This window comes from Rhinolophus sinicus, linkage group LG06 (assembly GCF_036562045.2).
Source record: "Rhinolophus sinicus isolate RSC01 linkage group LG06, ASM3656204v1, whole genome shotgun sequence".
Classification (NCBI taxonomy): Eukaryota; Metazoa; Chordata; class Mammalia; order Chiroptera; family Rhinolophidae; genus Rhinolophus; species Rhinolophus sinicus.
In genome coordinates, this window is record NC_133756.1 from 152,301,009 (window position 1) to 152,316,766 (window position 15,758).

At 51.0% G+C, this 15,758-nt stretch overlaps 1 protein-coding gene across 8 annotated transcripts in view; it reads left to right on the forward strand.

Annotated features, from left to right (window-relative positions):
• Nucleotides 1-11,342, forward strand: part of PRDM11 (PR/SET domain 11) — an 87,601-nt gene extending 76,259 nt beyond the window's left edge. For 7 of the 8 annotated variants that reach the window (XM_074336256.1, XM_074336257.1, XM_019746432.2 and 4 more), the window contains 2 exons: nucleotides 422-1,048; nucleotides 2,303-11,342. In XM_074336256.1, the coding sequence (XP_074192357.1) occupies nucleotides 422-1,048; nucleotides 2,303-4,467 (2,792 nt within the window). In that variant the 3' untranslated portion in view covers nucleotides 4,468-11,342. The remainder of the gene's footprint in view (nucleotides 1-421; nucleotides 1,049-2,302) is intronic. The other variant, XM_019746433.2, reaches the window with a different exon arrangement.
• Nucleotides 11,343-15,758: the final 4,416 nt, after the last annotated feature.

The following is a 15,758-nucleotide window of genomic DNA, read 5'->3' on the forward strand; positions in this document are numbered from 1 at the left end:
AGGACTGGACAAGAAGCCTAGAGGGGTGGGAAACCCATACGCACTTAGCTCTCAGGCATGTTACTGACCACTCATTTGATTGGGTAGGATGTCATCTTCTAGGGTGACAGGATGGCAAGTACCTTTGCAAGAACTACCCTCCCCTATAGCATCCTCTCAACTTATAAACGTAGAGCTTATATACATAAGACTCCATGGAAACAGCCTCTTTAAAAAGGATTCTTCTCGCTTTTTTCGGGTCCTCCAGACCCCACGATCCACCAAGTGACCTGCCTCTCCCTTTTTTGTCACACCTGCCCCACGAGGCCACCCAGAGGGATGTGTCAAGCGACTTCCTACCTGGAGGCCTGCTTTGTTTCTCTGCTGGTTTCTCCACTCGGGGCTCTTCCCCTCTTCCTCACACCCTGGTTTTCCTTCCTAGGAGAGAAGCGGTTGCAGAGGGAGAAGTCTGAGCAGTCTCTGGATGACCCAGAGGACTTGAGGGGTCCCATTCAGCTCCCCGTGTTGAGACAGGGCAAAAGTCCCTACAAGCGTGGCTTTGACGAGGGGGATGTGCACCCCCAGACCAAGAAGAAGAAAATTGACCTCATTTTCAAGGATGTGTTGGAGGCCTCATTGGAATCTGCAAATGTGGAAGCCCACCAGCTGGCACTGAGCACCTCGCTGGTCATCAGGAAAGTCCCCAAATACCAGGACGATGCCTACGGTCGGTGTGCAATGACCATGTCGCATGGTGTGCAGAATGTCAGCCGGACCCAGGGGGAAGGGGACTGGAAGACCCCTCAAGGGGCTTCCACAGAGCCCGGCCCATTGGAGGATGAAGAAGAGGAGCCTTCATCATTCAAGGCCGATAGTCCCGCCGAAGCCTCCCTTGCATCCGACCCTCACGAGCTTCCCACCACCTCCTTTTGCCCAAACTGTATTCGCCTAAAGAAGAAGGTCCGGGAACTCCAGGCAGAACTAGACATGCTTAAGTCTGGGAAGCTTCCTGAGCCCCCCGTATTGCCAGCACAGGTACTGGAGCTCCCAGAGTTCTCAGATCCCGCAGGTAAGTCAGTGTGGATGTTGTTGGAGGGAAGAACACACGGTGGGCAGTGTGAGGGTGGCTTGGCACTCGCTGCGGGAGCCACCTTCAGGGAGACCTGAGGCATGTGACTCGGAGGTGAGCTCTGGCTGCAGCCTGCGCCCTCAGTTGCCTGCCTCTGACAGGCTACTTTGCAGTTCCACTGAATGCTTCACGTCTTGCCCTGTATTCTCCTTGTCAATAAAGGAAGTTCCGCTGCAGAAGGGGTGTGTGCTGTGTTCTTGACCCGTTGCCTTTCTCTGGTGGCCCTAGTGGTGTCTGACCCCAAAGCCCGACTTCTAAACCCAATCTTTCTCTCTGCTCAGTCCCAAGCAGGGTGCCCTGTCAGGAAGAGCTCCCAGCCTCCCCCAACTCAGTCCAGGAACAAAGCCTCATTCTTCTCTTCCTGAATTGCTGTTCTGCCATACATGGCCCCTCTCCCTGCCTGGAGTCTCAGAAGAACTGGGATTTAGGGGGTTCAGCTTCATGCCTCTGCCCTGTCCTGGATCTGCCTGGATCTTGTAGAGCTGTTGACAATGAGGAAGCTGTTGACAATTTTTTCAGTACACATCTGCAGCTCAGTTAGAGTATTTACATAGCATTTCCTATTTTAACCACATCCCTGAGCTCAGAATGAGGTGTTTCAGATATTCAAAGCATGCATCTTAACTAAACTGTGTTCTGATCCTGAAATAACCCAGGGCCATCCATGCCAAAGCTACCATGTTTCCCCGAAAATAAGACCTAGCCGGAACATAAGCCCTAGCATGATTTTTCAGGATGACATCCCCGGAACATAAGCCCTAATGCATCTTTTGGAGCAAACCTTAATATAAGACCCGGTCTTATTTTCGGGGAAACACGGTGGCTCTATTTGAGGGCACGTCCTCGGTCTCTGACTTGGGGATGTTTGATGTTCTTGTTTCTCCATGGGATTTGCTCTCTTGGTTGTGCCTGTCAATACCAAACATTGAAGTTCCTTGAGCGCCCACTTGTGGATGGTGAGGGCAGGCAGCCTGGAGCATGGTGGCCACCATGGATAATCCACAAAGAGGGATTAACATGGGTAACCATAGTGCTTCTAAATAAATTCTCGGCTGGGAGTCAGTCCGTCTTAGGAATTGGCTTATGTTTCATGCAGTGTGGCACTTACTGTTCAGGCAGTGTTTCCTATTCATTTTAGAGAAGCTGATGTGTTTTCCCCTGGGTGTAAATGTTTCTTTCCCATTTGTCTTCCAGCCTCAGAGAGCATGGTCTCCGGCCCCGCCATCATGGAGGACGATGACCAGGAGGTCGACTCGGCAGACGAATCTGTCTCAAACGACATGATGACTGCCACTGATGAGCCCTCCAAGATGTCATCTGCCACTGGGCGCCGAATCCGGCGCTTTAAGCAGGAGTGGCTGAAAAAGTTCTGGTTCCTGCGGTACTCCCCAACCCTGAATGAGATGTGGTGCCACGTCTGCCGCCAGTACACGGTGCAGTCCTCCCGCACCTCGGCTTTCATCATCGGCTCCAAGCAGTTCAAGATCCACACCATCAAGCTGCACAGCCAGAGTAACCTGCACAAGAAGTGCCTGCAGCTGTACAAGCTCCGCATGCACCCCGAGAAGACGGAGGAGATGTGCCGCAACATGACCCTGCTCTTCAACACCGCCTACCACCTGGCCCTCGAGGGCAGGCCCTACCTGGACTTCCGGCCCCTGGCTGAGCTGCTGAGGAAGTGCGAGCTCAAGGTGGTGGACCAGTACATGAACGAGGGGGACTGCCAGATCCTCATCCACCACATCGCCCGGGCACTGCGGGAAGACCTGGTGGAGCGCATCCGCCAGTCGCCTTGCCTCAGCATCATCCTGGATGGACAGAGCGACGACCTGCTGGCCGACACGGTGGCTGTCTATGTCCAGTACACCAGCAGCGACGGGCCCCCAGCCACCGAGTTCCTGTCGCTGCAGGAACTGGGGTTCTCGAGCACAGAGAGTTATCTCCAGGCCCTTGATCGAGCCTTTTCTGCCTTGGGCATCCGGTTGCAGGAGGAGAAGCCGACTGTTGGCTTGGGCATAGATGGGGCCAACGTGACAGCCAGCCTGCGTGCCAGCATGTTCATGACGATCCGCAAGACGCTGCCCTGGCTGCTGTGCCTGCCCTTCATGGTGCACCGGCCCCACCTGGAAATCCTGGATGCCATCAGTGGGAAGGAGCTCCCCTGCCTGGAGGAGCTGGAGAACAATCTGAAGCAGCTGCTGAGTTTCTACCGGTACTCGCCGCGCCTCATGTGTGAGCTGCGGTCCACGGCCTCCACCCTCTGCGAGGAGACGGAGTTCCTAGGGGACATCCGGGCTGTGAGGTGGATCATTGGTGAGCAGAATGTGCTCAACGCCCTCATCAAGGACTACCTGGAGGTGGTGGCCCACCTCAAGGACGTCAGCAGCCAGACCCAGCGGGCGGATGCCTCTGCCATCGCGCTGGCCCTGCTGCAGTTCCTCATGGACTACCAGTCCATCAAGCTCATCTACTTCCTGCTGGACGTGATCGCTGTGCTCTCACGCCTGGCCTACGTCTTCCAGGGCGAGTATCTCCTGGTGTCCCAGGTGGATGACAAGATCGAGGAGGCCATCCAGGAGATCAGCCGGCTGGCCGACTCCCCGGGGGAATACCTGCAGGAGTTCGAGGAGAACTTCCGGGAGAGCTTCAATGGCATCGCGATGAAGAACCTCAGGGTGGCTGAAGCCAAGTTCCAGTCCATCAGGGAGAAGATCTGCCAGAAGACCCAAGTGATCCTGGCGCAGAGGTTCGATTCCCGCAGCCGGATCTTCGTGAAGGCCTGCCAGGTGTTCGACCTGGCCGCCTGGCCCAGGAACAGCGAGGAGCTCATGAGCTACGGCAAGGAGGATATGGTTCAGATATTTGATCACCTGGAGGCCATCCCGACCTTTTCCCGGGACGTCTGTAGGGAAGGGCTGGACCCCCGGGGGAGTCTATTGATGGAGTGGCGAGAACTCAAGGCTGATTACTATACCAAAAATGGCTTCAAAGACCTGATCGGCCATATTTGCAAGTACAAACAGAGGTTTCCGCTCTTGAACAAGATCACCCAGGTCCTCAAAGTTCTCCCCACGTCCACTGCGTGCTGCGAGAAAGGCCGAAATGCCCTGCAGCGAGTTCGCAAAAACCACCGCTCCCGTCTGACCCTGGAGCAGCTCAGTGACCTGTTGACAATCGCAGTAAACGGCCCGCCCATTGCCAACTTTGATGCCAAGCGAGCCCTGGACAGCTGGTTTGAAGAGAAGTCTGGCAACAGTTACACACTGTCTGCCGAGGTCCTCAGCAGGATGTCTGCGCTGGAACAGAAGCCGGTGCTACAGACCACGGACCACGGGTCAGAGTTTTACCCAGACATTTAGGGAACCGGCATCGCAGAGTTCACTAAGCTGTTGAATATTTTTTTAATCTATACACATAAGCTTTGATATATTATATAAATATATATTATATTATATATATATATAAACCCACACTGAAAATTTTTAAAAACTGAGGTGACACATCCATCAGAAGCTACTGGGAGCTTTCAGAAAGGAGTAATGTCAGAAACTAACTCTTGTCTACAAAATTTGGCAGCTGCAACATATGTGGCAACTCATTTTCATTCACAGAAGCATGTGCTGGGAGCCACACGTGTTCCCACCTAATGGTCAACCAACAGCATAAGCTAAAATGACGGGTCTCTGTCATCACCTTTAGGTAGTTCGTTTTCGTTCATGTTTTCATTTGGGGGTTGAGGGGCTTGGGTTGGGGTTTATGTTCTTGCCGTTCCTTTTCTCGTTTGGTTTTATGAGGGGGGGTTTCTCAGCCTCTTTGTTGACGTGCTAGTCCAGCTGAATCCAATCTCTGATTTTGGATAGGGTGGGGTGTGTATCTGAATCGGGCTGTTTGACTCTCTCTCTCCCACCTGACTTCAGCTTGAGAGGTTTGTACTCATTTCCTGACGAGTGTTCTTTCACTGTCTTAGAAACGTAAGTGTTGGTCAAACTGTGACACCCATTACTCCCCCACCTCTGTTGCCTCTCCCATCCCTGGGTTGTTGATTTTCCCCTTCCAGTCCCTTGGATCCTAAAGATATTACCTGTTATATTGAAGGTAAAATCGCCTGACTACCGAGCTTGAAATCCTGGGGAAGGGAGAGGGGGTGAGCTTTTTGCATTCCTGTTTTCTTAAATGGTGTGGGATAAAATAATCTAATTCCATTCAGATCCAGGGCTATTGGAGAAATGAAGAGCCAAGAAATCCAGACCCCAAAGGGTAGCGATTTTGGGCTAAAAACAAGGAAAATGAAAAATATGTATTCGATTTACATGAATTATTTATACTCTGTCTTTATAATCATATAATGTATTGGGGGTATTTTTTTTTCCTTTGATAATCAAGAAATGCCTGCTATAGTTCAGCGGCAGGAGATGTCAATGCAAGTTGTGCCCTGGATTATGCCTAATTCAAATGAGAGTCTCTAGAGATTCAGTCCTTCTGCAGCAGGCTGATAACCAGCCGTGCAGGCTGGCAGGAAGGTGGTAGGAAACGGGGTGATGCATCTATGCCTGTGAACACTTCCTTTTGTGAACAGGGTAGAAATGTCCTAAAAGAAAGGAATAAACGAGGGGTAAGATGGGACTCTCAAGGCATCATCCTACACACAGATACACACAAACACACACACACACACACACACACACGCATGCGCACAAAACACCACGATATAAGCTATAAGCTTTAGAAATAGCCACTTGCCTACTCCCTGGGGCAAGTAGTGGTTTAAGCTAGAGGAGTCAGATCAATGCTCTTTTCATTCATTTAACTACCAGTATACCTCGCAAGGGAGTTTTAAAAATATGTGTGTGAGCTGTTAAAAACTTCTGTTCGTGTTTCCACACCTGATTTATGCATAGTTGATATGCAGAGATCCTGTATCGTGGGTACAGATCATATTTGGGGGAGGGGAGACCTACATTGTCCGTGGTCAGTTAGGGAGCCACCCATGTCAGTTGGCAGAGGGTGGGCAAAGGATGATGCGATCTGGCCACAGGCAAGGCTCCAGTGTCCCCAACCTGCTTGGCTCAGACAATATAAAGCTGTGGTGGCTTCCTTCCTTCTTGATTTATCTCGTCTCCGAGGCCTCCTGCCACCGTTGAGAACCATAGTGGAGATGTCATCAACACTGAACATGTCACTCCCCCTTCCTGTCCCGCCAGTCCCTTCACCCCCCCCCCCCACAGATCCCTTCCCCCCACCCCCATGGTCTTGGTGCTAAGATAACTTTAGAATCATTGCTGCTAGTCGATAGCTTTTCATGATATAAATATATATATATTATATATTATTTTTGAAACTTTTTTGTTTGTTTTAAACAGTGATGTAGCATGTTAAAAAAACAAAACAAACTGGTTTTCTCTGACTGTCCCACTGCCAGGCCTCATATGCTGCCTTCGTCAACAAATCAATGCACCCCTGCCTGGTGGCATTCATTCCCCAAGCCCCTTCCCCAGTGGCACGTACTTCCCCACCCTCCTCTGAACAAGGAGAGAGTTAGCAAGAACTAGCAAGGAAAGACTCAACGCTCTTTCTGAGGCTTTGAAATTCCCGGCCTCATTCCACTTTTCCACTTGAAGCTCATGTCTCTTCCCCCAACCCCGCTCCTCATATTTGGGTCAGTAACTGTGGTCAAGTGGGGTGCTATGCAAAGCACAAGGTTCCACCGTTTCCTCCCCAGCTTCCTCTCCACCACACACGCAGACTGAAATGGGTTGAAGGCAGAGGAGGGTGGCAAGGTGGGCCTCAGTGGGGGCGAAAGCAGTAGGTTAGGATCCTTTCTTCTAGCCAACAGAGGCCTTACACCTTCTCTTCCCTCCACGCCCACTCCTCCCCACCCACTACTGAGGGATCCTCTGTGGAGAGCCCTTCCCCTACACCACTCATTTGCAGACCAGGAAGAGACTCATTAGTATCTGCTTGTGCACCTAATCCGGGCTCCTAATGTGTCCTCTCAAGAGGCCCTGGCCAAACTTAGCTCAGTTTTTATCCAGAGGGGGAAAATATCGTTTGGGCCAAAGCCATTGTTAACACTGTCTCTTCCGAGAGAGCTGGGAGATGGTGACCTGCTTCTGGCACAGACGCATGGGCTGCTGCTAGCAGCGTGTGGCTGCAGGTGGCCCCCTGCTGAGCCAGGGTCCAGAACGGAGAGGATGAGCTCTCTGGAGGGTCTTGAAGTGTGGCAAAGCGCCTTTCAAATTCTGGGTGCTCATGACCTCTGCTGAATTCAGCCAGGCTGGGCCGTGTTACACACTCTGAAGGCTACTTTGCCTTGGGACAGGGAGTAACCAGGGAATAATCGGGGTGACACACCACTGTAATTTACATAGGGGCTTTTCTCAGCCTGGATGCTCCTAGGAGGCTCAGAGCTTCTGTCCTGTGAATGCTGCATGTGATGACCTGTGATTTTTGTCACAGGCATTTCCCACTCTCTGCCTCCTTGAGAAGGACTTTTGGGTCAGTGGGACCCTCAGGGTCTAGCCCAGGGAACCACGTGCTTGGCTAGCCTGACTTCTTTTTAATGGGTATAAAAAACTGTGGCTGCGCGGTCCTTGCATCCAAATGTGGTGGCTTCAGACAAGACAGAGCCTTTTAACTCAGCCCCTGGCTTAGGAGTGACAACCATTGGCTTAGAATAAAATGTTTGTGTCTCTGGGGTTAAGGCTTGTCCTAACTGGGCTGGCTGATGACTGACTTTCTTCGTCTTCTGGAGAAGGTGGGAAGTGAGATCAGGTTTGTGGCCGATTGTGCCAAGCTGATACATCGCAGAGCCTGGGAACCAGAAGCCCTTGTGATTCACAGGGTCTGCTTCTCTGCCATGGAGGGGAAAAAACCCATTGCCATCTAGTATCTGTGAAACCTGAGGACAGCCCAGCCCTGTCTGTAACTTTTGCTATGTTAGAATCCTCAAGTTTTGACTGCCTGATGGAATACAATTTTTTTTTTTTTTTAATGACGTACGTAGTGTTGGGCAGGTTCTTATTTCCTCATTCTCGCTTGAGAATGAGAAGAGTCTCCAGCTCCAGGATCCCTGGATGGCCGGGTTCCGGGCAGGACCTAAACCAGGACAGTTGGAGGTCTTGGCCCGAGCCCCTCCTGCATGTTTCCAGGTTGAGTCGTCTTTCTGAGCCCCCTCTCCTTGATTTGCTTATGTTGACCCTTTAGTTTGGAGGAAGAACCTTATAATTATTTAAGGTAATGTTTAAATATTTTCCATGTGTCTGGAAGAGATACCAAGGAGAAAACGGAAAAGCATGTAGAATGCTGAAAATAATCATGGAGTGACTGAACGGACTACAGACGTGGCCCAGCCTGGGCTGTTGGGCTGGAGTCATTTTAGCTGTTCACCTGGAACCGTGTGGGGTCCTGGAGGTGGCCTGGACATTGAAAAAGACTTCTCTTCTAGATTCTTTCCCCTTCCCTTTTCCTGCCACCCCCTCTAGGAACAGGAATTCTGTATCTAGAGCTGGCCTTGGCTTGTAGTCTGGATTGATTTCCAAGTAGAATTCGTGTTTCTTCTTGATTCTGACACCCAGTTTGGGCAGAGGGCTCCGGTCCCACTGGACCTCACACCCCCTCACCTCTTTAAGTGGCAGGCCCAGCCAGGCCAGCCTGGGACAGCCGAAGCCCAGGGAGGCCAGGCTGTTTGGAGGGCACATGAGCTTGGGACCGTCCCATTCCAAACACTGGCCTCTTGGAGGTGGTGCTGTGTCTTAGATTCTAGTCTGGTGTTGAGGAGGGAAGATTATGTCAAAAGACACAAAAGCCCCCTTTTCTGCTTAGAGAAAGGCCCCTCTCTGCTGTCAGTTCTGGGTGCTTTAGCTGAATGGGTGGAGCTGTGATATTTTAAGGAGCCTTTGAGGTGATCTTTGCGTGTTAGCCAGAGGGAGAAACAGTGCCCCTTGGGGAGGAAAATGGTACGGCCCTCCTCTTCCATCTGGCTCTCCCACCCCCACCCTAGTCCTTTCAAGTGGTATCGCCCTGGAAATACCTATGCAATCCAATCTCCCTAGGAGAGAGAGGGCATGGAAGCAAGGGTATGTGCAGTGTATAATACAAATGCTACAGCATATATATTGTATATATGGACATATACAGTACGTATACACACAGAGTAAGAGATTGAATTACATCTATATATAAATAATATTCTATATATTTATACATTTCTATGTTTTAAATAGATATAAAATAAAGTCTATAGAGAGCTGGGAGAGCGATGGGAAAGCCTGTGTTGTGCAAAGAGGGAGGAGGCAGAGCCTTTGCAGGAGGAGCGAAGGGAGCTGAGCAGGCAGGTTTTGCTGGGAATGGGACCTGCCACCCGGAGTGTGGGAGAGGAGAGGAACTGGGTCCCAGCCCTCTCTGTGCACTTTCTCTCCTTTACCACAGGCGTGGTCTGAGGTTGGAAGGAGATACTCACCCCTGAGCTCCAGCTGAAGTGCCCCCCACGTCCCCCTGCAAGTCTATGCTTAGGTGGTCACTGCTGCTTGGCAGTAGGACATGGTCACAGACCCGTGGTGTAGGGACCACTGCACAATTTCCCCCAAAATACTCCCCTCCAGGAATGAGCAGCATTGGTGGCCATAGGAAAGGTGCAAATTGGACCCCGGGTGGTCCAGGAAAGATGTGCCCTTCCCCACTCACTTCTACTGCCCTCTAGAGGCCAAACCTCTGAAGTACAGCCACCCTGGCCTCCCTCACCTGCTCCAACACTGCCAGGACACTGGAGGAGGGAAGTGGGCAGTGTAAGCATTGCCAGCCAGCGCTGCTTGCCAGCCAGAGGTTTTCTGGAGAGGGCAGGAGGCATCAGCTAATGGGGAAGGGTGGGAGAGACATATCCACACACTTGTAAATTCAGTAGCAATTCAAGTTCAGAAGCAGGGCTTGGCCCAGCCCACTTTGCACAGCTGCTGCTGCTGGCTGCACTCAGGACAATGCTCTTCCTTCTCCTGCATGGAGGCCCACGGACCCCTCACCCCACCGCCACCGTAACAGGCAGGTCTAGTTCACATACACTGTTCTGATTCTGTGACTCGAGGCACAGACTGAGCCGGACGCCCTACGCTCATCCCCTTCCTTTGGGGGGGGGCACCTTCCTCAGTTTGTCCCTGCTCTCACCCCCAGCTGGCAAGGATGTCTAGGGGTCCGAGGGGGCACTGGTGCAGCTGGCAGCAGGACGGAGGGCTTGTGCAGCCCTGACAGAATCAGAAGCCCATTTAATGTCGAGGTTTCTCTCTATAGTTTCTTTCCCTTGGAGGTGGGGGTGGGGGGCTGATGGGGCTGCAGATGAAGGGAGACAGGGCAGCTTCCTGGTCCTTTGTTCTCCAGACCAGCCTCTGTCTTTGGGCTCTCCGAAGGCACTTATCTCCCATCCCCAAGCCTCCTCTGACCCCCTGCCCTGCACTTCCCCACCATTTTACCAACGGACCTCAGTCTCCAGCAGACCTACCCCTATCCCTACAGTCCTGGGCGGGTCTGTTCTGCCAATGCCCACTTCTTCTCCCCTCATGTCTGCCTGGGCCTCCTTGAGCCACAGCTAGCTGCCAACCGGGTCTCGGAACACCCTCCAGGGCCTGGCTCAAGGGAGGCCAGGCCTGACCCGAGCCTTCCCCCCGCTGTGGTGGATCAGACCCATGGCCAGGGGATGGGCACCCCCCGGGTAGCAATCCCACAATGCACTGTACCTCAGAGAGAGAGCAGCCACGGGGCATCAAGGGCACCGGGCCCTCAGTCAGGAGGGCAGCCGGTTACAGTACTGCTCACAAAAAGACGAGGGCCAGGCTGCCCTCGACACCCCTCCGTCTTCACTTTTGTCTCTCCGGAAGAGCCAGCAGTCTGATGCAGCCTTCTTCAGCCCCTGTCTCTCTCCTTCTCTCCACCTCCATGCTGCTGAACCGTGTCATTTTAATCACAAAGGAAACATTAAGCGGGGGTGGGGGGAAATACCTAGGAGTCTATTATCACATACATATTAATATGTTAATACTTTCTTTCTTAAAAAAAGAAAAAAACTCTTGATATTATTTTGCAGACTACGCTTTATAGTACCTGTGTGATGGGACCTAGAACACTGGATACAAATAGAGCTATGTAGGTTTATCATAATATGTACGCAGAAACTTTCCTTTTGTCATATTATCCTTGTAATGTAAGATGATTGTTAATAAAAGCATTTAAATTTACTCACCAAGTTCAACTCTCTGGCTCTTTGCTTCTATCTCAGGTCTGTGCTCAGGATGATTCAGGATGGGTCCCATCTCAAGCCCTCCGGTTAGGAGCCTGCTGGCTGCCAGGTTGGAAGGAATTAGAAGAGGCTTTAAGCCCCTTCCTGCTGCTCTCACTTTTTCCCCCATTTGAGTCCACTTCCAGCAGATAACCTACATTCTTCACCTGTCCATCAGCCCAAAAGGAGGGGTAACCAAAATCATTAAAAAGCAACCTACCTATCTCCAAATGCATTTATCCCACCAGAATCTCTTTGAGGACATAAACAGAACTATAGCAGATGAAAGGTTCTAATTCTCCCTTCATGGCCTCACATGATTCTCCATGTGCAGGCCCGGTCTCTGGGGGGGCGGGGGGGGGCGGGGGGCTTTCCTCAGTTGTTTGCTAATGGCGCCTGGTATGAGGTGGGTGACAAGTGATGCTTTGCCCAAATTGTTTTACAAAGAGACGGGCATAAATTCGATGAAGACATAGATCTTTCTTTTTTTCCTGCTGGAGGTTAAGCCCTCCTACTCCCAGCTCCTGCTTCTCTTAGATCTGGCTTCCTTTCAGTGGCCTTTCCTCCTCCCCGTCCTTAACCTCTGCCATCTCCCTCCCAGTGTCCCCCTCAAGCCCCAGAGGCCCCCTGATTGCTCAAAGTCTTCCAGTTGTGAGAGCTACCACTCAGTCTGCATGGAATGTTCTGGTTCTCTTCTTTTCCCAGGGGAGGAGGAGGAAGGGAGGAAGCATGACAGGGACACAGCTGTCCAGGTGTAACAAACCCAGGTGCACCAGGGTCAGCTCCGCCCACTGTTGGCTGTCCAGGTTTGACCCGCATTTGCGGCCATTATCTGGAGCCTGCTAATAATGTCCTCACCAGGGAGCAAGGAAAGGAAAGATCTTTCACATGCACTTGGGGAAGTTGTTCTCCCCAAAGTGGGGCTTGGAGAATGCGGTCAAGGGAGGAGGTCTACTCCCTCCCCTCCCTCTTCTCCCCAGCTGCTCCCCTGCTTCCCTCTCCCAGGGTCAAAAGGCAAGTTGCTTTCACTTCGGAATGAAGGCTCAGAAGACTGGCTCGCTGCCTGAAGACCTGAAGGGCGGCTGTGCGACAATTTCCAGAGTGGTCTTTTGAAAACACCGGTGCAGTCATGGCACCCTCTCTGCTGAAAACCCTCCAGTGGTTTCCCATTGTCTTAGAGTTCAATCCAAACTGCTGATCACGACCACCAGGGCTGAGCGACCCATCCCCCGCCAACCTTCTGGCCTCGTTGGTGTCCTCCTCTGCCCAGAGCTGCAGCCACACTGGCCTCCTCTCTGTTCCCCAAGCTCATCAAGCTCTTTTCCACCTCAGGACCTCCCAGCACCCTGTGCTCTCTGCCTGGGGTAGTTTTCCCTGGGATGGTTGCGTGGTTGAGTTGTTCTCATTTTTTTAGGTGTCAGCTAAAATACCGCCTTCTCAGAGAGGTCTGTCCTGACCACCCTCTCTAAATAGCCACCCTAGGGCACTGTTCATCATTCCTCCTGCTATTTCCCTTCCTAATACTTATCTCAGTTTGCAATTGTCTAATTACAGTGTGTGTATTGGGGGCGTTGGGGGGGGGGAGTTGTTCTGTGTTTAGTCTTTCCCCTCTAGGTTGTTTTGCCCACAAGGGAAAAAGGGAGACTTTTGAGCACGACTGTGTGCAGTTCTTATCACATAGTAGGCACTTAATCAGTGTTTATTGAAGGGATGAAGGGACGGATGATTTTAAGCAGCATCTGATAAAAGTACAATCCCAGCAAGGCTGTGTTGGTCATGGCAGAAGTCCTGCTTTCTTCATTTGATCAGAATGACCCTGCGCCTGACCCCTGGCTCCATTTGGCTTTGACCCTGCCCCTTTCCCTACACAAAGCTGGAAGTTGCCCCCGAGGTGCTTATTTACTGCTTATTTACGTTCTCCCCTCCAGCTTTCTTTTGTCTCTTGGATAATGTCCCCCCAAGCCAGCTAGGTCTCCTCTCCCAGGGAAGAGAACTTTTCCAGCTCCTTTCAGCGCAGATTTTGAGTCAGTGTTTCCAAGTAGCATTTTGAAGCTATTGCCTTGGCATCTGTTCTTTTTCTGAGAAAGACCCTTGGCCACTAGCTGTACATCAGAGCCTGGACTTCAGGATTAGAGCGCTACCAGATTCAAATCCCCCTTCTGCCTCTTACAGGCTGTGAGATCGTGGACAAGTGACTTACCTAAGTCTGTGTCTTCAGTGCTGAGCACACAGCAGTGGTTACCACATGCTGACGCTTTCTCACCATCGTCGTCATTATTGCTACCTCTTAGATCAGGACGAAGTAGGTGCTCGGAAGTGAGGGGTTCCCTTATTTCACCCTGAATTCCTACCCCGAGTGAAGCGCTGCCTGTGATCTTGAAAGCCGAACACCTATTCCAATAGCCAGCATGGACACCTCTGCCTGAATGGAGCTCACCCTTTCCTTCTCAGCTTAGCGAGAGGTCCTCGGGCACCTTCTGCTTCAACAGCTTGTTTCACCTGGCTTTCGAGGGAAAGGGGACTGCATAGAGGTGTTGTTGGTTTATTTGTTTGTATTTGGCTAGAAAAACAGGTTTCTCCTCGCTTGTCCCCGGTTTGTATCCTTGGGTTTCTGAAACAGGATTCTGCCATCACCTAGCTGACAATGGGCTGCCCTGAAACACCAAAAAAGAGTGCTGAGACATTGGGATGGGAAACCAGGCTCCAGCCAGGGCTGTGTTGAGAGGAGACCGCACCTGGCTGAGGACGAGCCACCATGAAGCCCTGATCACACAGTGGCAGTGACTACCAGTTTCCATGGCAATATCAGGCTTCCAGTCCCAAGACTGGCTTCCTCCCAGGCAGGTGCCTGCCTCCATCTCTGGCCGGGGACCATCTGTGTTGGCTGACCTGCAGGAGATGAGGAAGGGGTGCACGGGGGCAGTTCTCGAATGCTCACACAAGAAAACGCCCAATCCCCCACATCCATTCACAGACACATCCCATGCGTGGCTCCCTCCTTGCCAGGTGTCTGCCCTGAAAGGGTGACAGAACAGATATTAGGCTTCTGAGCTCCTGCAATGGTGGTGCTTCCAACTGGCTCTAAAAACAAGATAGAAACTCTTGGATGGAAAATTACCATTGGCTCCATTAGGAATTAAGGAAATGAGAAGAAACTGAGTGGGAGCTTCAGGTGACGTTGCATGTTGTCTGGAGGAGTGGGTGAATGTCAGGAAGGATGTCAGAAGATGGTAGGGAGTGTCACGAGGCGTGGGGCAGGGAGAGCAGGCACACATTGAGGTGAGTTTAGTTTGTTTTATGCAGAGATTGGAGACCAAAGATATGTGTGGAAATAGGTTGCCAGTCTAGATCACAGAATCTCAAAATGTTAAATGTACTAAATCTGGAAGGGACCATTTTAAAGATGTGGAAACTGAGGTCCAGAAACAAGTGACCTATCCAGGGCCATGAAGGTGGCCAGTGACAAAGCCACCTGGGTTGCAGTGTCTCAGCTTTTAAATGCAATGCTCTAGATTTGAGTCCATGTTATGTGCAGGAGCAGAGTTTATTTAAAACAGTTCAGTGGAAAGCCTTGTATAAAGTGACTAACGGACTTTTCTTCCCTCTCCCATCTCTCTTTTATATAAGTCCTGATTCTCGAATATTAGTTTTAGGCTCTGATAGGCCATATATATAGTTACCTATGAAACACAGTCTATATAATATTTGGCTATGCGGGATAAGACTCACTTCTCCTATTTTATTACGAAAATAAGAATCCTGGTTGTCAAAAAGTAATATGCATAAAATATAAACTAAGGAATTACATGCACAGACTTGGAAAGCAAAAACATCTCATGGCTTCCTTTATGGATCATTTATCTTTTTAAAAAAACCTCTGGTTTTAGTTCCATGTGACCTGGCTGATTTCCTACTGACTTTAAAATTCAGGCCCTGCCTCTGGCTTAATGCCAGAGCCTCTTGCACCAGAGGCCAGGGCTGCAGAGGCCATCAAGAGGGCCCAGGTGACAGCACTCCAGGAGTCCCTTGTATATCCCCACCATCTGGGGTGCAGGGGTACCTGTGGCTGCTGCACTGACTCTTCCATTGATGGGGTATTTCTTTTGGGGAATGTTAGAAAAAGAGAAATCTCTAGTTTCCAGCTGATTTTTCTTCTCAAGAATGGAGTCAAAGTCCCAGTAGTGCTTGCATTCCTACTTGTGTGTCGTCCCTTAGATGCAGTGCTCAAGCAAGACCATCAAGGAGCATGAGCGTGTGCACACACAGAGCAATCTAGGACCTAGCAATTCTACTCACTCCTAGGTAGCTCTCAGAGAAATTTGCACATCTACACAAGGAGACATGCACAAGAATGTTTATAGCTGTCCTGGAACAGAGAGGGAAAAAAAG